The sequence below is a fragment of the Eucalyptus grandis genome, chromosome 3 (genome assembly GCF_016545825.1).
Source record: "Eucalyptus grandis isolate ANBG69807.140 chromosome 3, ASM1654582v1, whole genome shotgun sequence".
NCBI lineage: Eukaryota > Viridiplantae > Streptophyta > Magnoliopsida > Myrtales > Myrtaceae > Eucalyptus > Eucalyptus grandis.
The window spans coordinates 39852481-39876304 of NC_052614.1; the positions used below are offsets into that span (position 1 = coordinate 39852481).

General features: G+C 42.3%; 4 protein-coding genes across 4 annotated transcripts; 2 read left to right on the plus strand and 2 right to left on the minus strand.

Annotated features, from left to right (window-relative positions):
- Positions 1-2835: 2835 nt before the first annotated feature.
- On the minus strand, positions 2836-5145 carry LOC104415288 (S-adenosylmethionine synthase 3). Its single transcript, XM_010026561.3, is given in 3 exon segments — positions 2836-3866; positions 3869-4380; positions 4998-5145. Coding segments are annotated over 2 exon segments (1179 nt in total). The 5' UTR covers positions 4371-4380; positions 4998-5145; the 3' UTR covers positions 2836-3189.
- Positions 5146-14216: 9071 nt separating this feature from the next.
- LOC104415287 (autophagy-related protein 8h) lies at positions 14217-16191 on the plus strand. The gene is made up of 5 exons (XM_010026560.3): positions 14217-14499; positions 14651-14706; positions 15328-15380; positions 15713-15831; positions 15929-16191. The coding sequence occupies exons 1-5, from the start codon at positions 14460-14462 to the stop codon at positions 16015-16017; spliced, it is 357 nt and encodes a 118-aa protein (XP_010024862.2). The 5' UTR covers positions 14217-14459; the 3' UTR covers positions 16018-16191.
- A 115-nt stretch (positions 16192-16306) lies between these two features.
- LOC104415286 (proteasome assembly chaperone 4) lies at positions 16307-19577 on the minus strand. Its single transcript, XM_010026558.3, has 6 exons — positions 19393-19577; positions 18110-18397; positions 17115-17183; positions 16965-17040; positions 16830-16894; positions 16307-16683 (listed from the first exon to the last, which is right to left on the minus strand). Exons 2-6 carry the CDS (start codon positions 18290-18292, stop codon positions 16603-16605), a joined length of 474 nt encoding a protein of 157 aa, XP_010024860.2. The 5' UTR covers positions 18293-18397; positions 19393-19577; the 3' UTR covers positions 16307-16602.
- An 848-nt stretch (positions 19578-20425) lies between these two features.
- LOC104415285 (EEF1A lysine methyltransferase 4) lies at positions 20426-23719 on the plus strand. Its single transcript, XM_010026556.3, has 8 exons — positions 20426-20681; positions 21318-21431; positions 21685-21753; positions 21856-21875; positions 21944-21996; positions 22100-22130; positions 22260-22338; positions 23079-23719. Exons 1-8 carry the CDS (start codon positions 20495-20497, stop codon positions 23216-23218), a joined length of 693 nt encoding a protein of 230 aa, XP_010024858.3. The 5' UTR covers positions 20426-20494; the 3' UTR covers positions 23219-23719.
- Positions 23720-23824: the final 105 nt, after the last annotated feature.

The window sequence follows — 23824 nt, forward strand, 5'->3', positions numbered from 1 at the left end:
AAGACATTTTGAAAATTACAACAGTACACAATCTGAGAAGACGAATTACTTAAAAATGACACTTCGATGGTTTAAATGCACATTCATGAGCCTCAACAAGGTACTCTTATTCGAATGGGCATTCTCTGACGTTTTCCCAAAACGGTTTTATTTAGACCTAAAAAGTAAACAAAGAATATTACATGTCTAGCATGAAAATAAGTGGAGGAATTGAGATAACAATAGAAAGTGGTGGAGTAACACGAGGGGAGGCCTTGTTTTAGTTTGGAGTTGCCATGGTTTTGACATACCAGCTGATCATACTGATCAGTGCATAAAACTAGCGCCTTGATCTTCAGAAGAATCGGAGCGCATCGCGGTTTTAAGTGCGAAACACTAGATCATGAGACGGCGCCAACAAACTCTAAAATACTACCGGTACTTGTAAGCTAATCGATTAAGACAAGCACAACATTTTCACGGGCGCGCGCATACATCGAAGCCCGATGAACCAGAAGGAATCAAGATTCATTTGTCAATCAGATTCGGCCTTTTTATTTTTCTCGTGGGCCAAGAACATTGAAATTGGTTGAAGTCTCTCTATCCTCAGTGCATATGCAAGGCGTAATTGCACTCGAAACGCAAAGCTGACAACGGCCCTAACGAGCACAGTCCCACAGCACAGTTCGCAGAGTCCAATGACGTCAGGCTCTAAGCCCAAAATCAAGCAGACGATTTTGCACATGCGCTCGGATTTGCACGGACCTTTGGTCCTTCAAGTTTCAACTTCTACAGTTCCTTAACTATCTTTCTCGAGAATTTTGCTCCTCCATTTCCTTGTTTTTTCAAAGCTTCCGCGAGTCTCATCTCGTTACATTCCGCGTGCAAAATATGGTTGCAGCGACCAATTTCTCTTTTGGGCCAAGACCATTGAACTTCGGAGACCACAGCTCGCGTGACGCTGACCGCTGATGCTGATCTCTCCATGTTTTCTGCGTGCAGCAGACGCATGTGCCGAACGGTCGTGTCCGAAAGACCCGAGAAACAAATTCCACCGTCGAGCCCTCTCGTTCTCTCCTCGGATGAGGCCTTTAACATCCATTCCCCCCAACCTTTTTCTCCGTCGTTTCTCTCGTTATTTCGTGTCCCGCGTCCCGGTGCGGCTCGTGTCTCACGAGCCGAAAAACAAAAGGACCAACCAGCCACGTCAACTCGGGATGAATCTGGACCGGATGAACAATTCCCATCCTCTACTTGGAAATCACCTATTAAAGACCGATTCTGAAAAATTAAAATTGAGAACCATCCGTTAATTTTATGAATTTATCTGAAAATTGAACCGTTAGTTCGATCCGATTCTCGAATGGGTCTATAGAACCAGTCCCATCACGCGTTAACACTATAATATGCAATAAAGATTTACACAATGAAATCTTCTTATCAAAAACACTCCAAATTAGAGCTAATAAACCAACATTATTAATATGTTAGGAACTGTGTAAGCAAGAGAATACACTCATCAAATTTATTATTAAAATGCAGACAGTTATCTAACATAAAAATTAATAAATAACCCAAAAATTTAGGATTTTCCATTTCTATATTAAAGTTAAATATATATTATACTTATTATCAATCAAGTCGGGTGGGAAGTTCTATACCTAAAACCATCTTACACCTAAAACTAGTATTCATCAGTTCTAGTTCCTCGTAGGGGTGTGTAGAAAAACCGGAACCCGCCTAAACCGTTTAGAACCGAACCCGAACTACCCGGAACCGGACCGAAACCACCTGGAACCGGTGGTTCCTAAGAGAACTAGTCCGGTTCCTAGTTCCAACTTATGGGAACCGATGGGTACCGATCTAGTTCCCGGTTCCATGGAGGCAGATCTACCCTCTCGGATCGAATCAAACCGATTATATTATAATAATATATTAATTTTTTATATTAAAAATATTTGAAATTAGCAAATCTAAAATTTAGGATTTCAATCATCATCTTATCTCAATTCACTACTCTCCTACTCCATCTCGTCCCTCTTAGTTCAAAATCTCTCTGAACTCCCTTCCTCTCCAATTCACCTCTAGATCTACTCATCTCCCTTTGAGTCCTAGTCCGAACCTAGCGAAACAGTGAGTTAATTCTATTTTCCTCCCTCGAACTTGAACTCTCTCTCCACATCGTCGCCATCCTTGTCTCCACCTAGTCCGAACTCAGCGAAACAGTGAGTTGATTCTCTTTTCCTCCCTCGAACTTGAACTCTCTCTCCACATCATCGCCATCCTTGTCTCCACCTCTGCATTCATAGTCACTAGCATCCTCTTTGTTGTTGGGCTCGTCCCGCTTCTACCTCCCCTCTTCCTCCTCCCCCTCCTCAGGCCTCCCCCCATCATCCTCATTTTCGAGGACACAGGTGAACTCCAAGTCTAAAAATAGCTCATCGTCCCCATTTTCCTCATCATTGTCAATCTCAAAGGAGGAGCGACCACTGCCACCGCTGCGATGCCAATTACTTATAAAGCTACCATGGTCAAGAAAGCCAGAATAAGTGGTGTGGAGAAGGCGGCTGGACCAATGGATCCATCCAGGAATCGGACCGGATTGTGGTTCCAATTTTTCAGGAGAGCCCGGGACCAATGGATCCACCTAAGAATCGGACCAGATTGTGGTTCCAATTTTTCAAAACCGGTTTTTAGCGGACGATTTCCGGTTTTAGATCGGGAATCCCTAGTTCCTTGACGGTCGATTTCCAATGGTTCTCAATTCTTTCACACATGAACCAACAGCCCTAACGACATAAGCCATGGCAAGATCCAACCGTACCACTAAAAGACCCAAAATCAAAATGCATGAAATTTACACAGCCAAAAGCAAGAACTTCCTTTGAATCTTATAATATTTGGTAAAAACAAACAAAATACCGTTGCATCTTTGTGTTCTTCCCCTACCAGGATTTCCGCTAGACATCATCATCACAGCCAGATGATCACCTCGGCGCGGTTAAATCTCTTACAGCACTATAGGTCTGAATCAACAATTTATGCTTCTCTGCTAAAGAATATATGACCTATCATATCTAGAAAATCGACGTCTTGGACTGAAGCGAAACAAACACGGAAATCCAAATCTGGAAAACCAAAAAAATCGAAACGAAAAGCAAAAACAAGCGCAGACAGCGAACGGTATTAGCTGGTAGAGAAAATGCCGATTCAAGCTTGGGGCTTTTCCCACTTGAGGGGCTTCACCACTTCCCAGGTGAAGTCCGCATCGTCCCTTCCGAAATGTCCATAGGCGGCAGTCTTCAAGAACCTGCCGTTGCCGCCCCTCTTGAGGTCCAGGTTGATGGAGATCATGCCCGGCCTGAAGTCGAAGTTCTCCTTCACGATCTTCAGGATCTCCTTGTCGGGGATCTTCCCGGTACCGTAGGTGTCGACAAAGACGGACAAGGGCTCTGGGACGCCAATGGCGTAGGACACCTGAACGATGCACCTCCTCGCGAGCCCACTGGCAACAATGCTCTTGGCAGCCTGCCTAACAATGTAGGCACCGCTGCGGTCCACCTTGGTCGGGTCTTTCCCGGAGAAAGCACCGCCACCGTGCGCACCCCATCCACCATAAGTGTCGATGATGATCTTGCGGCCCGTGAGACCGGCATCGCCATGGGGTCCACCGATAACGAAACGGCCTGACGGGTTCAGGTGGAAGATGGTCTTCTCATCCAGATACTTCTCAGGGACCACGGGCTTGATGACGTGCTCCTTGAGATCGGCAGCAATCTCGTCGTTCGTGACAGTCTCGTCATGCTGAGTGGAGATGAGGACGGTGTGGACACGGACAGGGACCATGGCCCCATTCTCATTGTAGTACTCAACGGTGACTTGGGTCTTCCATCGGGCCTCAACCACGGGCAAGTGCCGTTCTTGCGGACCTCAGTGAGGCGGGCGCCGAGCTTGGTAGCAAGCACGTGGCTCAGAGGCATAAGCTCGGGCGTCTCATCAGTGGCATAACCGAACATGTGCCCCTGATCGCCGGCGCCAATCTCCTCTGGCCGCTTGGTGAGATGGCCGTGGACGCCCTGAGCAATATCAGGACTCTGCTGCTCAATGTTAACAAGCACCTTGCAGTTATCAGCATCGAGGCCCACATCGTCGGACACGAATCCGATGCCCCTGCAGGTGTCGCGCACGATCTTCTCGTAGTCGACATTGGCCTTGGTGGTGATCTCCCCGAACACCATGACCATGTTGGTCTTGGTGCAGGTCTCGCAAGCCACCTTGCTGTCGGCGTCCTGCGCCAGGCAGGCGTCAAGGACGGCGTCGGAGATCTGGTCGCAGAGCTTGTCCGGGTGCCCCTCGTTCACGGACTCGGAGGTGAATAGGAAAGTCTCCATTGCTTTCAAGCTGCAAGCCAAATGGGTAACCCCAACAATCAGTACATCTTCCAAAACAGCCTTAAAAATGAGGGTTCTCCAATCTCTTAGATCCGATCAAGAAACGACGCAAAAACGTGCTAACGATACCGGAAAACGGATTTTCCCACAGAAAAGAACGACCCAACGGAAGAACCCACGAAAAATTCTAGAATGCCAACCGACCAAAATCGAAACCGAAACAGGACGCTGGAATCGCGGGGATGAAGAGCCAGATCCAGCGCCCTCGGCGGCTCGACAACTGAGAAATCCTTCGAATCGACACTCCTGCACGCCGCTCCGCGCCGATCTAGCCCGGATCTAAAACTTAAAACAATTCAAAAGACCCTTGACTTCTGACCCTCATACCGTTTCGCAAGGACAGAATCAAACCGCCAACGCTGGACGCAATTCAAACGCAACGGCTAGCGAGAACGGCGTCGGATCCGACATGCAGAGCGACCCGAGAAAGACTCGCAGATCTGCCGACCCCCCCGAAGCGGAAGGACATCAAATTTGACCGCGACCGCACCAGACTGACTCGCTTACCGACCGAATCGCACCGCAGGAAACGACTAGAGATGGAGAAGGAAGACGCGATTCGCTTACCTAGGGGGCTCGACGGAGGGACGGACGGACAGAGTTCTCTGCGCCGGAAAGAAGACGGCGGTTTCGGATTTCGCGATCGGAGTAGTTGGCGAGGAGGAAGAGGCGAGAGCAGAGGATATTTATAGCTGGTGGAGTGTAGGGAAGTGACCCCCGCGACGCGTGATTCCGGTCAGATTCATTTAGGGGATCGGACGGGCGAGGATGGCCTGGGAAGGGACGGAGATTCGATCTCGGCCGTTGGCGTGGGGGTTGGTGGTCGGGGTTGGACGGAAGGCGGCAGTCGGTGGGCGGTCAGTCCGCGGGGACAATGACGCGTTTTACCGGGAGTAGCCGGTGCAAGGACGTGTCATACACCCGCCCAGGCTGTCGACTGCTGTCTCAAAGGATACTTCTTTTTTGGTTAAAAAAATCCCAAATTAATAATATTTGGCAAATTATCCAAAATTAAATTTTTAATCATAAAAATCATAAACTAATATGTCTTTAATAAATTTGCCTCACCATAAAATTCTAAACTAGTACATTTGTGATAAATTTACCTCAAACTAATTTATTCTACTACAAAAAATCTTAAACTTATACATTTGTGACAACTACACTATTTGTTAAATTGGATTAATATCACAAAAAATCACAAAAATTGTATAATTGTGACAAACGAAGAATAAAGTTCCAAATTAATATACCAGTCAATTGCCATGTATCATTCAACTTAGTAATTTGATAGTAAAATTTAATGGAAATTAAGATCAAGTAAATTTATCACAAGTATATTGGTTTTAAGTAAATTTGTCAAAGGTGTATCAGTTTGAGGTTTTTTGTGGTCGAAAAATTAGTTTTGGATAAATTTGTCACGCATCTACCAGTTTAGGATTTTTCAGAGTATTAACCCTTCTTTTTTTAGATTTTCTTTTGGCCTTTTCTTTGCTTTTTATTGAGAAAATTTGCCTAAATATCTCGATATGGATTGGGTTCAACTTCAAGAAGATTTTTTTTTTGGAAAAATGAAAAAGTCTTTGGATTAAAAGATTTTTCGAAATATAAGTGGTATTTAGAAAATTACAATTTTAAAGTACATTGAGAAAAAAAATTGATTTAAATGGTATTTAAAAAAAACACACACACACACACACACACTTTGTAAAGCACTTTTGATCTTTTCAAAAAAAAAAAAACTCAAAATCTTGAGGCATGCAGCAAGGCCAAATCTAGCTACCAACAATCTAGATCTAGTGCTATTGAGGTCGCTGAGCGAAGGATATTTGGATTTGTGCGACCCAATTCTTATCAACTACGTCTGAATTTAAGGTTACAAATTGCCCGCCAGTAACATGAATTCTCATAGCTAATGTCATGTAAGATAGAAATATTTCTGAAATTATGAAAGTTTAGTGAGGGCAAAGTTAGAAGAAAAAATTGTATTCATATCAGAAAACACTCAAAACTCAAATTATCTCCGAACTTGTACTAAATGCCTTTGCATTTATAACAGACGCTTTTAAGGCCCAAAGGACGTTGACAAGGTGTTGATAAATGCAGCCTCAAAGGATATTTAGCTTTGCTTGGGAAATGATGGCGATCAAAAATTAGAATGGGGAGTTTTAAGAATTTTGTTTTTTCCTTAAGAATGAAGATAAGGAAAATTTAAAATAAATGTACTTTGACTCGTCTCTCTCTCTCCTTCCTTTCCAAACACACCATAAGAGGCGATTGTCTGGACAATGTTCCTATTTTTATTTCTTGAAAATAGTAAAGCAAATGGATCAAGAATTGGGATCTTGAATCTCGTGAGGACTTTGGAAAAAAAAAGTCTCCGATTAGAAAGAATAGAAACTAACGAATATTGCAAAAGAAGCGTGAATTTTCATTATTGATGGGAAATTTTCAAAGATCTCATCTAATTAGGTCTATCTGTTTGTGCTTTTTATTAATACTTTAAATTTGAAATGAGTTTCACATATACCATAGCACAAACTTAATTACGATAACATTCGCTTGACTGTGGTTAAAAAAATTATAATGTGCAAATATAGTACTTTTTAGTTATTTTTCGGATCCCACGTTTGTTCTCTTGGGTCATTTTCCGGGCATGGATTTGTCATAAAATAAGCAATTTGCACGTTATCGCAAAACTAATTTAGGTGGAAAAATATTTGATGATAACTGCTGGAATTAGTAATCTCTAATTCTAAGCTTTGGCTGTTGCTTTTGCTTAGTCATGTGGCGATGTCTAAGTAAAGTGCACGTGAAGTTCATTTCAATAGTGTCACTTCGGTTTACATGTCAAATCAAGACATTATGTTCAGCCGAAGAATTAAAATCAAAAAAATTAGTTATGATATTTCATTGGTCGAGAGCTTATTATTTAGGTTGGAATAAGTTGATAGGATTTGTCTTTTTTAGGCCATTTTTTCGATGCCGGCCGGCCGGCCGGCCACCTGGGAGGAGCTACCACTCCTCCTGGACCTTTCATCGAGGGTATATCAACCTAGTATGCTAGGAGAAGACAGTGACCTCCCTCCAAGCGGGATCCCAGTGGAGCCGTTATCCCGCGTTTCTTTCCCTCACTTGCCTGTAAATGGCTTGCGAGGGGAAGACACCCTAGGATGGCTTGTTCAGGGTGGAGCAGTTTAAAGACCTACTCAGGTCAATCTTACGAGTGTTAACCCAGCCAATATATTTTTCGAGGTTTGGGAGATGCCTCTACCCAAGATCAGTTTTATAGACGTGGGGGGTAACCCTAGGAATTCCCCCTTTGTCTCCCCACTTTTGGACTATTTCGTTCGATTTTAAAGTCGTCTTGTAAGCAAAGTGCTCCTGCAAGATTTGACTTAGCAGTTTAAGGTCTTGCTCAGGACCAAGTCTTACGGGTGTTAACCCAGCCGATATATTTTTTGAGGCTTGGGAGCTACCTCTACCCAGGATCAGTTTTAAAGACGCGGGAGGTAACCCTGGGAATTCCCCTTTTGTCTCCCCACTTTTGGAGTATTTCGTCTAGTTTTAAAGTCGCGTCTTGTAGGCAAGGTGCTCCTGCAAGATTGACTTAGCAGTGTAAGGTTTTGCTCGGGACCGGTCTTACGGGTGTTAACCTAGCCAATATATTTTTCGAGGCTTGGGAGCTGCCTCTACCCAGGATCAGTTTTATAGACGCGGGGGGTAACCCTAGGAATTCCCCCTTTGTCTCCCCACTTTTGGACTATTTCGTCCGGTTTTAAAGTCGCGTCTTGTAGGCAGGGTGCTCCTGCAAGATTTGACTTAGCAGTTTAAGGTCTTGCTCAGGACCTGTCTTACGAGTGTTAACCCAGCCAATATAATTTTCGAGGCTTGAGAGCTGCCTCTACCTAGGATCAGTTTTATAGATGCGGAGGGTAACCCTGGGAATTCCCCCTTTGTCTCCCCACTTTTGGACTATTTCGTCCGGTTTTAAAGTCGCGTCTTGTACGCAAGGTGCTCCTGCGAGATTTGACTTAGCAATTTAAGGTCTTGCTCAGGACCCATGTGGCGATGTCTAAGTAAAGTGCACGTGAAGTTCATTTCAATAGTGTCACTTCGGTTTACATGTCAAATCAAGACAATCTATTCAGCCGAAGAATTAAAATCAAAAAAATTAGTTATGATATTTCATTGGTCGAGAATTTATATAATCGTAGCATCGAAAAAATGGCCTAAAAAAGACAAATCCTATCAACTTATTCCAACCTAGATAATAAGCTCTCGAGCTTGGTCTTATTTCACTATCTAGAAACGAAATAGGACTTTCATCTCCAAGTTGAACTTAGATGTAGCTCGTGTCCTTTTTATGTAAAGCAATGTCGTACCAAAACCTCCACCACAGAGGAAGCATAAGAAGCCAAAAGATCCTATGTACCAAAGATACTTGAATGGAGATTCCTCCGTTGATACTCTTGGCGAGCGTAATAAATTTCAGTTTATGATTTCATATGCACCAACTCCACCACCACAAGTAACTCCTTTATGAATCACAACCCTTAAAAGGGAAATAGACTACTCATAAATTTCACATTTTATTTATGTAGTAATTTATAGTTGAATAAAGAATTCTAAAAATCGAAATAAAACAAAAATAAGAATGAATCAATGGAATGTTGCTTGGTCTTCACTGCTAATTTGAGAACACTATGTAAATCAAGAAATGGGCAAATAAGTTATGATATTTCCTCTTAAGCGTGATGTAAGATAAGGATGACATTAATAACTATTTCAAACTCAAAAGTAATTATTTAGCCAATAAAGGAAATTACTTACAGAGATGATGTTTTTGCCTACTTTCTCCCGGCAGCATTTAGCTGAAAGTAATTATTCAATGTTTGGTTTTCTACTTTTGGGGGCATAAGATGATGGTTACTGATACTCATGGAGATCTATTGCTCTTTTTGCTGATGAAATTAATTCACGCGTCTAGAATTTGAAGCTCAAATTATTGCCTGATATAGTAGCATATTGCTCTCCACCGGTGCATATAAGTCCATTGTAAAAAATGGCTTAGCGCAATAATTAGCATGCATTTATATTGAGTAAAAAAAATAAAATACGATTAACTCTCACATAAGTTTAGTTATGAGTTAATGGAAAAGACAAGACCTTAATGCAACATTGGATAGATAGAGTGAGCTTGTGTACACAAATTTGATTGACTAGATCCCTATCGTCATAGTCGGTGCAAAACTTATTGCAAATGTAAGAGATACAAGGGATTCTTTTAAAAAATATATATTTTTCAAATTATTCTTTTTCGATGAACCAAACGGAACCCAAATTTTGCAAATGTAAGAGATACAAGGGATTCTTTTAAAAAATATATATATTCTTTCAAATTATTCATTTTCGATGAACCAAACGGAACCTAAATCATTACGGTAATTTTGGGTTTTCATAAAGTACCTTCATAATGTAAAGATCCAAGAAAGACCCCAAAATTTATGCCCACTGGACCTGACATTCGTAAAAAAATCTATGTCATAGAGGTAGGAGCAATTAAACATCAAATTTTCTTTTTGGAACTCCAGTTATACATATCATGGGATTTAAGACTATCAACACGCGCACTCAATGAGGAGTTGCATTGATCGGGGTCATCCATCGAGATCAGAACAACCTCATCAAGATACGTGGCTCAGCGATAGTGAAATCGCGAAAAAAGATATATTTGAACTTTTTAACACTCGTTAACTTATAAAGGGCTCGTTTAATTCAACTTTGGGAAATGAATCTAGGAAAATGTAAATATCTTTGAGGTAAATGAATTTTTTGAAATGTTATATAATTTGGTAAATTATAATGTCAAATAGCATTGAAAAGCAATTTAGCATAAACACCATTTGGCAAAACTCACATTTGTAATGATTTTTTTCTATTTATATTTTTAAGTATGAAAATAAAATCCGACCCGGCCGACTAAGCGAGACAGCGGATAGATCTGTTTGCCGAACTCGCGCAATCCGGCGGCTGAGGTCACGTGGACCCAAGCGACGTCACACGAGCCAAGCGACGCCACCTAGGTCGCGGGTCACGCCACCCCAGGCGGTGGTGACTAGGGACATGCGACCCACAAGCGGCGGTGGCAGCTACTGGAGAAGCCTGTCTCTCAGGCGAGGGAAAGATGAAGACGAATGGGGAAGAAGACGAATAATGACAGAACTTGCATTTCCAAAATGTCCAATGCTCAAAGCTGGTCCGAACCTACTTTAGGCTTTGAGTATTGAAAATGTCAATATTTGACCAATGAGCTTTCAAAATTATTTGCCAAACACAAAATATTTTTCCTAATGTGCTTTGGGGCCCAAAGCTCCTGAGAAACTGAACCAAATGGAGCCAAAAAAGCCTTCATTTTCTGGGGACCTCGATCGAACCATCTCACTCGATTGGGAGTGTCGGTGGATCTGGCGATTGCATCCTGCTGCATACGGACGCAGCTACAAGAAGACAAGGCACGAGGGGTGGTGGTGGGGGCGTGGACTCTCTCGTGTCTTAAGGAGCAAGCTTTTTGGTTGGGGGATCCCATCACATGGCGCTTGCTTCATCGAAGGGGCAGTGTCCCACCGGGACCCCATAGATTCGGGGACGACTGAGGCATCCTCCCATGTTCTCGACCATGTGGAAGACTAAGACCCACCGGGCATCTTGCGTCGAGGACCGACGCCTAGTTGGAACTTGTGATGGTAGGGATTTCCGGACCGGATCGAAATGGTGGTGGGACCCACCTTAAAAGGAAAAAAGGGGTGCTGTACTTGTACTCACCACGAACGTCCTCCCGAGTCGATTCTACTTTGTATCGTGATGTCCGATAAGTATTCGCGTCCCCTCATTCTTCTGACAAGAGTGGGTTTCAGAGTGAGTTAGGTTATACATTCAAAGTTTTGTCAAATTCGTGTCCCCTCATGGAGATCGTGGACCATGGAGTTGCGGAAGTGTGGGTTTGCTAGAATTCATTTCAAGCAAGGTTTAATCGGAGTGAGAAATTTAAGATTTCATGCACAAGTTCTAGGTTGTGCTTGAATAATTGTTTTGGATGAGCAATTTGTTAGTGTGTATAAGTTGGCTTGTTAGCATTTAAGCGTAGTTTAGTCAATTCATAATTGAGATAAAGTTATACTCAGTTTTGAACATCAATTCTCCATTAATTGTTAGGATTACGATATCGTCGCCAAGTGTAGTTAGGTTGTGGGCATGATGAGTGGTGCTATCTTTATTATGAATTTTTAAACTCATGTCTTAAAAGAGATAAAGATTTAACATATTATGAGTTATGAATAAGCATGAATATTGCATAAAATCATGATCAAACGTTTACGACGATTTAGTACTTGTGACATGGTTTGTAAAATGAATTTTGATTTACAAAATGAGTTTGCAAATAATTTAGAAAATGTTATATGAAAAGTATTTCGAGCAAATGAGCTAAGTTGTGAAAGGTTTTATGTTGGTTTAAGAAATGTATTTTGTTTGTACATATATTCCAAATTGACTTGTGAATTGTGAAGGATCCCGGTATGAGTTTGTATCGATGCTCAATATCATTTTGAGCTCATTGAAAGGTTTGTGGATATGAATATTAGTTTAGGATATCCTTTTGAGCCTAACCACCACCTAATAGTAAGTGAATATCTTGTCAAAAGAAAATCTTGATCGCCTTATCACTCGGCATTATGTCATGACCATAGTGATATTAAGATAAAACTTGATTGATGGATGGACCATCAACGTATGATTTGATATGAAATAGATCAATGAAATAGATCATTAATGTGTGAATTGTTGACATTTATCAATTGATTGGACCATTTATGTTTATGAATCTTTTTTTAAAGGCATATGATTATGTTAAATGAATTTTGATATGGTTTATAAATATGCATAACATGTATGTTTTGTTTCAAAAGGACCCGACACTTCATTAGGCTAGCTAAAGTTCGAGATACTTTGATGTTTTCGTGTATTTGACGAACAAGAGAATGGTCTCTTGCCACCAAGATAACTAGTCGACAGAAGTTCTTATTCGGCCACGAGCTTCTAGCAACCCCGCAATTTTGGCAGGTCGCCGGAGTCCCATCGCAGGAACCACTTGTGACCAAGCGCGGTGGCCGCCCGGATCTCCGCTTGGTCGGCGCGGCCGACAATTTTTCAGCTACAAAATTTCTGTAAATTGGTCCCCTGGATCCTGACTCCTAGCCACCTGATATGAAGTTCAGTTGCTAGAAATAGATGAGACCCACTTTCGGTGATAAAACGCCGAATTCATCGTCATACTTGTCTCGCTAATCTCGCTTAATCGTGCAAGACGCCAACTAAAATCCTAGCGAAACGAATCGAATATAAATATGCCATCGCGCGTAGAAGAATCAAAGCCTACAGGCACGGCCAATTGGGCACGTGTCTCTCTTTCTTTGTCACCAACTTATCTACCCATATTCCCAAATGAACGAGAGAGAAAGAGAGACGTGCACTCCATATGGTCGGATCGATGCGGTTCTATCTATTGGAACCACGACGACACGACACGGATCTCCGCCCTTAATCCGGAGTTGACTCGACCCGCCTTTTCACCGCGCATTCTTTTCGAATAACTGGAGCTATCCGAACTTTTCGTTAGGGATAAGCATATCGAACCATTCATACCGAGAACCACTTGAATTGGCCAATTTGGTCTGATTCTTGAAGGTATCGGTCCAGTTTCTGATTCCATAAAATTGGAACCGGTGATTTTCAGTCCATTCCCAATTCCAGGAAGAATCAGATCGGACCGAACCAACTATGTTTTCTTAAATATATTTAGCAATAAATCATAATATATATTATTTTATTTCTTAAACACATATATAAATTAAATTTATACCAAAATCTTCATAGGACCAAACAGTCTAGTTCCTGGTTCCCAAAATTGGGAAGCGGTCCTTCCAATCCAATTCTTGGTTTCACTTTGGAACTAGATTAGATCGAGAACCGATCACTCTACTTTTCGTTGTTAAAATTCAGGGCACAATTACAAGAAAATAAAAAGCAAAAGTGAAAATGAAAATTGAAGACCCGAGATTTTATCCTCATTTACCTTTATTCTAGGCCTACATCCAATAGAGAATTCAATCACACCTCTATCACATCCCTCAATTACCCAAAGAAAATAAAAAGGAATATGCCCAACAACTATTCATGAATCCAAGCCCAAATTACCTATAAAATATGGGCTCAAATTATAAAAAAAAAACCCTTAGCTGCTCAGAGGCACTCCCCTCACTACCCTCCGTTGGGGCGACCCTTAGCCTATGCTATTGATGGGAAGTATGAACCACACTTCAACATTCAACTCTAACCCCCAACTCCTATGCCATTGATGGAAAGTATGAATCACATCTCAATATTCAACTCGAGTAGCCTCGACGGGTGCACACAAACCGCCCCCGCAAATACGCATCGAGTAAGACTCGAACACAAACACGTGATCCGGGCCCATTAAATATCGAATAGAATCGGTTTGGGCTCCATTCCCGTAATCCGAGCGGCCCCAACCGAGGCCCAAAAAGAATTGGGGCCCGAGAGAAGGGGGGCCCAGCTTCCCCGCACCGACGGCGGGAATCTTCCCCTACATATTCCCCTCCAGCTCATCTCATCATCATCATCATCATCACTGCCTTCGAGGCCATGCACGGTCAACACGAAACGTGGGGGCGCGACGTCGTTTCGGGCCGGGCCGGGGGGAGGTGGGAGTTGTCGTTTCGACGTCACAGGAACCTCGGGTCTCCCGGCCGTTCGAGCTGTCCCTCTCCCGCAACCGATTTCTGTCCCGTTCTCTGTCGTCGCACGTCTCCTTCACCTCCTTCTCCTTATAATCTTCATCTCCTTCTCCTTCTCTGTCTTCTCCCTGCATCTCTCTCTCTCTCTCTCTCTCTCTCTCTCTATCTCTACAGCTCCTCCGCCTTCTCTCTCTAGCTCGCTCGCTTCGGTCGTATGGGGATTGCCAAGACATTCAAGGATGAGTTCTCCTTCGGTTCGTCTTCGCCCTTTCTTCTTGTTTTGTTGATTTTCTCCGTGGTGAATTTACTTCGATCCGCGATTTTTATGGCCAATCTTGCGGTTCTGATCGAGTTCGTGTTTTTTTTTTTTTTTTTGTCTCTTCCTGATTTCTCGGGGCGGAGTAGATAAGCGCTTGGAAGAATCGAAGAGCATCGTCGACAAGTATCCCGACCGAATCCCTGTAAGTTTTTTTTTTTTTTTTTTTTTTTTGAATCGATTTGCTCTTAAGATGAATTGCCTTCGGCTGCAAGCCAGCGTGTTGTCGTTTCGTAATCGCGATCTGTTCCGGTTGTGATCGTTTCGAATGCTCGAAGATGTCTCCCGTGCTCGTCTTTCTTTTCTGGCCGTTTGGCGATCGTTTTCTGTTGTTGGGAAGTCAACGCGTTTCGCAACCGCTAATTGATTTGACCGGGGAAGGGAGAAATTAAGCCTGGTCGCTTGGGTACTTTTTGAAAAAGGCGTTTTTGGCTCCGATTGAAATGTTTGGAACTGTTTGAGAGGGATGGACATCTGGGGTCAAGTCTAATGTGTAATTGATTTGGAATGTGGCTGTGAATTATGTGCAATTGATCTATGGATGATGAGCTTGGTAGAAGTCTGCAGCGACTCGATCGCGCAGAAATGCAGGCCTTCGTGCTTTAGGAACGGCCGGTACTTAATTAGCTTTAAGAGGGGTAAAGAGGAATGAGCGTGCTTTTCCGATGATCTGATGACCGCTGCAATTGTCACGCTTTTTGTCTTTTTCCGGGGAAACTCTATGTCGCTTGCAGCTTATCAGGGTTACTTCTGGTTCTTCTTGCAGGTAATCATAGAAAGATACTCGAGGACCGATCTGCCGGAAATGGATAAGAAAAAGTAATTCTCCTTGCTTGACTTTGCTTCCTTAACGTAGATAAACGGTCGAGCTTTGTTTAACATTCCGGATCTCAAGTCAAAGTCTGTTGAACACTTGTAAAGAAAAGCATTAGCATTTCATCTACACGATAAGTCTTCCCTTGCGTTTCTGAATTGGATGCTTTTCTGGGAAAGGCGAACCGTGCATTGGCAAATTCTAATACAAGAACATTAAGTTTATGGTTTAAATTTAGTTTCTGCTCGACAGAGAATTGACGTATCTTCTCATGTCTGATACACAGCAAGATGGCAACCTTGTCTTACTATCCTTTTTTAATCGTTCTATTGCGCAGATTTCTCGTCCCTCACGACATGTCAGTAGGTCAGTTCATCCACATTTTAAGTAGCAGGCTGCAATTGACCTCAGGGAAAGCTCTATTTGTATTTGTCAAGAACACCTTGCCTCCAACAGGTAATGTCTTGTCACGCGCAACGTGCATTCCAATCCTTTTCCATCTAGTGCATCGGGATAAAACTGCTAATGGGTTAATTATCTTTCATTTCTACAGCAAGTCGGCTGGACAGCATCTATCAGTCTTCCAAGGATGATGATGGCTTTCTGTACATGTGCTATAGCACCGAGAAGACCTTTGGCTAAGCTGTACATATGTCTCCGTGCAAGTCCCCTTCCTTTTAGTGAATGCTGGGGACCCCTTACCTGGAATAACCTGTTGATTCTCTTAGCACTTTGACATTGTAAATTATGTAAATTTGAACATTATTTGATTCAATAAGATGAAAGCGCTGCATAGTTCCTCTGCGCTTCGACTAATTAATGGTTCTAACTTCTCAAAGAGGAGAACTCTCTCTTGTCAGCTTTTACATACCTATCATTTACCTCCAGCATATGATTTAATAGAGTAAATTCTTCAAAGAACACCGTATCGTGGAAATCTAAAATAGAAGAGACCGCAAGATAAGAAGATTACATATGATGAGCATTCTCACTATTGAGGCCCAACAATGCAGGAAAAAACCTTGGAAACAGACAAGTGTAAATACAGTTTGTCCTACCGCTCCAATCATGAGGAAGAATTTGTAATTTAAATCACATCCATAACCAAGCAACGAAAGCTGGAATGTGCACTTCCCCAGAGACCCAGACAAAAGATAAAAATAGAAAGACTAACTTACGGAGCGATCCCAAATTAAATTGAATGAGCAACAGTAAGAAATTCCATCATCATACAGATGACCCGTCAGGCTTAGGCCTTCTGTATCCCAGGCTGACTAGCTTCTGCATTAAGAGTCTCTCAGCATCTGCCTGAAACCCAAACGGAAGGAAATTTATGTCGATGTAAAAGAGCACAGATGGAAAGCACCAATCCAGCAGCAAGAATGGGCTGAAAGCAGGAGCGGGATAATCAAGCGGACACCCGAGAGAGAGAGAGAGAGAGAGAGAGAGTCAACCTCAAGCGTGGGGTTGTTCTTAGGGATATTGCAAGCGAGGATGATGTTTACACCTGTCTTTACGACTGAAAAGCAAAAAAATGTTACCCAACGGAGCAAAGGATCAGTCACAAAAATCATAGGTAAATTTGTTACCTAATCTTCTAGCAATGCCAGATCCTGTATTATCAGAAGCTCCGCCAAGTATAGAAGTCACACTAACAAGGTTGGCCTGTGCAATCAGAGGAATCATCAGTCCACGAGAGGGGTTGTAAATATATTCAACAACTGTACACTGCAACTTACAGGTCGTGTAGGTGCAGCTGCATAGAGACGGCCAAGCTTCGAAGAGTTACAACCTATCCATGCATAGATCTACAGTCATGACAAAGGCATAATGGTCAATGAATGAGAGCAATGAGAAATAACTAGAACTAGTAGCAAATCCTATTGGAAATAAAGTTCACGAATGTTATTATCAACTTAAATGAAGTTGCTAGTTCTGCATTATCACCATCAACTGCTGTAGATGAAGAAAAATTAAGCCTTCATAGGCGTGCTTCTGACAGAAAACCTTGAACTTCCTTTTCTAGTGTAGCAAATACAAGATGGACCTTCATTTTTCTCTTTGATCAGAATGAGATGGCATATGAACAGAGAGCTCCGATAAAATGCTACTAGCAAACAACATCAGAGTTGTTGAAGTTGATTATTATATCAACCTCAAATTCATTCAATCAGCAAGTACACCGCAACTAAAATTCGGATCATAAATGGAGATATTATAAGTTTGCTTTTCCACTTTCTAATCCCAGTAGAAGAATAAGAGTCTCACGCATTGAGTTAGACAAATCTCCTGAACTATGCATGTTGCAAACTAAAAGTCTTAAGAAACTCCCAATACATTGCATCCAATGGAATGATAAGTGAACACTACTGAAGTATCAAACAAGAACACCGCATTCATCTCATTATTTTACCAAGTACCCTGTGGTAGACGTACCCTAGTACAAAGATTGTAAAATTACATTTTCCCAATAATTCCTTGGGCCAGATTTTCTATATTACTATACCAATAACTAAGTCTAGCACATTGAATGCTTGGAAGTTTCGCCAACCACAAGCAAATTGATTGGGCTATGTTAAGTCCAAAAATTCCAAAGAACATCTAAATGAAAAGCTGAACCAAAAATATGCGGTTTAAACCTCCAACAAAATCACCGTATGTAGCTTTACCATCTCACTCAACAGCACTGTAAAGCAAGATGAGCAACATTAGGAGAGAGAGTTTCTCAACAAACCTGCTTTTCGAGACGGATTATTTGAAAATGAAGAGTTGAATCATTGGCAACTTCACTGAAGCACGTGATCTGAATACCACCATCATTCTCAGAAACACCTTGTTGAGCATCCTCGGAGATGGGGGCCGAGTTGCAGGAGTCTCTTAAATTCAATCCATCAATGCCCAAACCATCATGAGCCATTATGAAAGAGAATATGGAGATCAGTGCTCGTAATGATTTAATCTACGAGACCCCAGCAAGAACTCTCCCTTGGTAAGGTTCTTCTATGCTTGACCAAGAAAATCCCTAATGAAAACAGGGAGCGAAAAACATTACGTACATTGTGGAAATATATTTATTGGTATTAGTTAGTGATAAATCTGTCAAATGGGTAGGTCGGGTAGGATATGAGCAAGTGGATAATTAGACTGACTCAACTCAACCCATTTTTACGCAACAAAACTTTAATGACTCATATCCGACCCAAGCCATCGCTGTTATTTATGGAAATAGCATATATAACAACAAAGCTAATCAATAGAAACCAAATTTCACTTCTCTTTCTCATAAACTTCTAGCAATTGCAACTCTCTAATAGCTTGTCCTCTAAAAAAGTGACAACCCTTTTGTTAGCATTTCTCAAACACAATTTGGTCGAAGTATCATCATCATCCGTCAATCTTTCAACTTTAGACCGTGACCATACAATCGAACTGCATCTTTGTGATCTTTCAGAGCAAACGTGTCTTGCATCTCTGGGCAGCTGGGTTATCATGTTCCCGTGACCCATCCAAGTGCATCTTTTCTATCTTTTAGAGCAAACGTGGCTAGTTTCCTCATAGACGTGAACTAAGAAGTAATCTCTACGCGTCTTGAACAATCTCCGGGCAGTTGGGTTATCTTCCAGATCGTCATCTCTTGAAACGTCAATTGATTAGTCAAAGAAAACACGAGCTAGAACCGAGTCATAAACAACGAGAGAAAAAAGGATAAGACACGGAATTTCTATCGAACCTTTAAACAAACGCTTGGCGTGCAAACCCAGGGAGCCACCCCCTATGGACAAGAAGAACACGAAATCGCCGAAACAACCGCCGAACTACAAAAGAGAAACACACGCGACTAGAGAAGCGTAGGGAAAATGATCATCCGTGCGGTACGCGCAAACGTCGAGCTGCTTTGACTACGCATAGAACTGAGGGGCGAAAATAGAACCGGGACGTCGGTGAGGGAAGACCAGACGAGACGCGGGCCGAGGCCCGAAGAGAAGCCCCGAGAAAATTGGCGAGGCGGCGACGCACCTGTCACGACGGAGTCCGCCGAGCGCGGCGGCGGACGAAGCGCGAGCGCGACTTTCCACGGCGGCGGAGGCGGAGGGAGGAGGAGGAGGCGGAGGCGCGGATTTCGGAAGAGGAAGATGGGCTTTTCAGAGAATCTCTTTTCGTGCTTCGCTTTTTTTACCAATTTTCTTTTTTTTTTCCAATTGCACGTTCTTAGTGTCTTGTCCATTTTGAATCTTTTCCATGGCATTTGAAAAATCTCTCTCTCTCTCTCCTTCTCTATGGAGAAAGTTTAATTTTGGACGTCCAACATTATCTAGAAGCTTCGTATTAAGTGCTTGAATCGATTGCACTGTAATTTCGGATTACTAAGTAATTCCAGTTTTGTAATTTTGAGATTGTAAAAATAATCAGGAAACGAAATCAGAAAAAAAAAATGAAGAGAATAATTGATGAATTGTTTATGTCATTTTCTTTATTACAATAAGCATGTCAAGGTGGATGGAGGATCACAACCAAAAAAGCAATAAACTAATATAACACAAAAGGGAAAAAAAAATAGTAAGTCAATAAGAATTAATAAGTTATTCTAACATTTTGGATAAATTGATTTGTTTCGATATATAATTTATTGAAATGTCCATTCCTTTTTTATGTGTTCATGTAAAAGGGATTAATCCATATAATTAGCATACATAATGGTTTATAAGTTCGATAATACTTACATTTCTCAACGCCGTTTACTTGGACTTAGAATAAAACTGTAAAGTATTCCTCTTTGTTTTTCCGCAAAAGCTTATGGTATTAGTCGAATTTTATAAAATCAACGTGATATGTGAAAATTATCAAATCTTTAGAATTTCGGAAAAAAAAAAAAAAAAAGTGAAAGTGTGTGAATTGCCAGATTTGAATTAAATAAAAAAGTGTAAAAAAATTATTAATAATTTCCGGCAGTAGATTCCAGAACTTGCGCGCACGCGGGGGATCGCGACGTGCTCGCGAGGCGCATTGACCACAATACCCCTCCAACCGTCTCGAATTACCAAACAAGCCCTCCGCCGTACGCAGAAACGACCAATAGAACATACCTCGCGATCTCCGCACCATCATCTCTCGAGCACCGATGGGGACGACGGCAGCGGCGGCGGCGGCGACGCAGGCGTACGGCGAGCCGTGGTACTGGGACAGGCGGTACGAGACCGATTCCGGCGCGTTCGATTGGTACCAGAAGTACAGCGCCCTGGCGCCTCTCGTCAATCTCTACGTCCCTCGCGAAGATCGCGTCCTCGTCGTCGGATGCGGTAACTCAGGTAAAGAAACTCGCGCGCGCGGCCTTAATCGGATCGCGGATCTCTCGTAGTGAATGTTGTTTCGATTCTAGTCGGACGTTTGATGAGGAAGCTGTGGAATGATATCCTTCGCGCGCGCGCGGCCCTAATCGCATCGCGGATCTCTCGTAGGAAGTGTTGTTTCGATGCTAGACAGACGTTTGATGAGGACCCTGTGGAATGATGTCGTTCGCGCGGCGTCTGGTTTTTCTAGAGGTGGTGGATTTGTTTCGCGACCGATTAGATGGCGTGAGGACGCGTGACGCGCCGAGGAATGCGTTTGTTTCTATAGGAGGTTAATCGAGCTGGGGACATGGTGTTGATACTTCGGATTTATGTTTATGTTTCGATTGATGCATAATGGTTCGGATACGATGTTGTGTCGTGTCATGGCTGCGATTTCATGTGCTGTAAGCCACTCGATGGACATTTCGTGAAATGTGATTGTGTTTGAGAAATGTGACGTGTATAAATAGTAATATCAGTGTGTAAGTCAGACGGATATGGATACTTCACTTAGATTTCGCACAGCATGATAGTTATGGCGAAAAGCATGAATCGATTGATGCATTCCACTTGGGTCATAGTTTTTCTTGGTGATTTACGTTGTGCCTGCAGAATTTAGTGAGGGTATGGTGGATGATGGCTATGAGGACGTGGTGAATATCGATATATCATCAGTTGTGATTGAAGCTATGCAGAAGAAGTACTCTAACCGGCCTCAGCTAAAATGTATCTTTCATGGCGGCTTTCTAATTTATGATATACTCTCTTTTTTGTCCACCACGTCACTTTTTTAGTAGATTGAATGCATCTTGTACCTTTTGAAACTCGTTAGTTGTTTCCCCCACTAGAAATAGTGTGTAACCAGGATTAGAAGGTGAAATTGAAGGAAATGGCGGATCTTGTCCACTGGAGGATAAAGGAGAGTGTAACTGCTTGTTTCACCTACAATTTACCTAAATTTTCCTTCACTGCATAGTAGATATGAAAATGGATGTTCGAGAGATGAGCAGCTTCGATTCACATTCCTTCAACGCCGTGATTGATAAAGGTACTCCATTGATTACTTCCTTTGATATGATCTTTCCATTGATTGTACCAGTGATGAGTTCAGTCAAATTATCTGCTGATTTTGTTTCTTGTGCTGTGCCAGGTACACTAGACTCCTTACTGGTGAGTGCAGCATGTGAATTTCTTTGATGTGTTAAAGCTGATTACTGACTGTGATGTTTCTTGTGCAGTGTGGGCATAATTCTCGGCAAAATGCTGCTAAGATGCTGGAGGAAGTTGGGAGGTATACTAAACTTAGTAAACAAACACTCTCAACTGTTTTGCTTGTGTTCAGTGTTTTTCTTGATTTCTTCACCATTATTGAAGCAGTCGATGACAAACTATAGGGTCCTCAAGGATAAGGGCGTCTATATTCTAGTAAGCACCTCCCTTACTGAAGATTTCACTTTTATCCTTTAGGCTTCCTTTCATAGTCTCTCATTTTCTTTCCAGTAGTATGATTGCATGCGAACTATATGCTGATAATTACTCTCATGGATGCTGCAGATTACATATGGAGCTCCAACGTATCGGTTGAATTTGTTGAAAGAGATGGGCTCATGGACAATAAAACTTCACGTGATAGGTCAGTCAAAAGCTGCTCTTGCTATCACTTACTTAGAATTCAAGGGATTCTTCTCTGTTTAGGGAAATACTACATACAGATTCTCAAAGCATTACTATTGGCCTTTTTTCTTAACATTGACACTATGGGCTAGCAATCGAGCTGGTTAAAGTTGGGAACCAAGCCAAACTGGCCTTGTCAATCGAGTCTATGCCATCTCACAAGGGCACTGCGCAGGTTTAAAAGATAGGGAAAACGGCAGTGACCAGTTCCATCCCCAATTTTGTATTGTAAGCTGTCCATTGTGATCGGTTCCAAAGTGAGTCACTACCCTGAAATTGGCTGGCTCAATTCTGGGAGAGTTGCTAGTGGAACTGACTCAGTTTTCGGTTTCAAATACCAGGAACTGAATTTAGTAGAGTGGGCCTTAAGTTTTTAATCTTGAAACTACCCATCCTAGAACCAATCATTCTATTGGGTATGACACTACCCGGAAAGTCTGAACAAAGTGATAAGGTTGTCCAATTCTTCACTTGCCTGTTGATTGCATGAAATGAGGATTAATGCGTCACTACTTGCATTGTGTGCAAACCCCATAGTATGCTCTAAGCTGCACTTGATGGATTACGCATAGTTTTTTGCCTGCGTCGGGTGATTGACTTTGTCACCCCTTGTTATCAATTCCGTCATGCAAAGCGTTTTCCATGTTCTTGACATGTATGATGCCAGTACGTCTAAGATTGATTCTAACACGCCTGCAGAAAAGCTTGTTGGAAAATCTGACCATCTATGGGAGCTAACCAACCCCCTTCCCTTGGACAATGAAGGAAGCTCCGCAGAAACACTGTTGGGCAGAAATCCCGACGTTCACTACATCTATGTTTGTACTAAGGTCGGTTAAGATGATCTCAATCAGCTACGCAGCAATGGTTTAGCTCCCATGCAAGCAAGATGACTTTACCTCACATGACGTGCCACGTGAAGCCGTCCTTCTCAAGTATGGTAATAACTTATATCATTCATAGCCTTCTCGTTTTGCGCCTGTTGTTCGTGCAGGTGAACTCTACCGTGCACCTAGGTGCGTGAAGGGGCTCTTGTGTAAGGGTAATGGAGTCATTCGACCATTCTTTTCTTTGTGCTTTGTAACAGAAACATCATATGTAGAGCCCCCCAAAAGTATGGACATGTTTGTATTATGATTAATACAAACATAGACTTCTTATTTTAGCTTTTGCTTTGGTTTGAGAGTCTCGCGGTCTTGGGGAGCTGGCCTTTGGTGATGATTTAGATAGACAGGGCGTCTCGAGTCTGTCGCGGACATTTCTTCACTCGGTTCCTGATTGAATACTTCCTCAATGAGCTCTACTCGGGCCGACCTTTGTCAGCACGGTTGTGATGCCTACCCTTGCTGACCATCTCAAAATTTGTCCAATCGATTATGGCTTCATCTATAAGCATGTCTAGTCATCTAGCTTGAACGTTCTATGAGTCTTACCTTTTCAATACT

Excerpts from the sequence above, each read along its gene's own strand:
- LOC104415286 (XM_010026558.3), bottom strand. The coding sequence starts at position 18,292 with ATGGCTCATGATGGTTTGGGCATTGATGGATTGAATTTAAGAGACTCC. Across the intron at positions 17,184-18,109 it reads TAATCCGTCTCGAAAAGCAG|ATCTATGCATGGATAGGTTG; the intron begins GTTTGTTGAGAA and ends TCATGACTGTAG. Across the intron at positions 17,041-17,114 it reads CAGCTGCACCTACACGACCT|GCCAACCTTGTTAGTGTGAC; the intron begins GTAAGTTGCAGT and ends CTGATTGCACAG.
- LOC104415285 (XM_010026556.3), top strand. The coding sequence starts at position 20,495 with ATGGGGACGACGGCAGCGGCGGCGGCGGCGACGCAGGCGTACGGCGAG. Across the intron at positions 21,876-21,943 it reads GTACACTAGACTCCTTACTG|TGTGGGCATAATTCTCGGCA; the intron begins GTGAGTGCAGCA and ends TTTCTTGTGCAG. Across the intron at positions 22,131-22,259 it reads ATAAGGGCGTCTATATTCTA|ATTACATATGGAGCTCCAAC; the intron begins GTAAGCACCTCC and ends TGGATGCTGCAG.
- LOC104415287 (XM_010026560.3), top strand. The coding sequence starts at position 14,460 with ATGGGGATTGCCAAGACATTCAAGGATGAGTTCTCCTTCG. Across the intron at positions 14,707-15,327 it reads AGTATCCCGACCGAATCCCT|GTAATCATAGAAAGATACTC; the intron begins GTAAGTTTTTTT and ends TTCTTCTTGCAG. Across the intron at positions 15,832-15,928 it reads GAACACCTTGCCTCCAACAG|CAAGTCGGCTGGACAGCATC; the intron begins GTAATGTCTTGT and ends TCATTTCTACAG.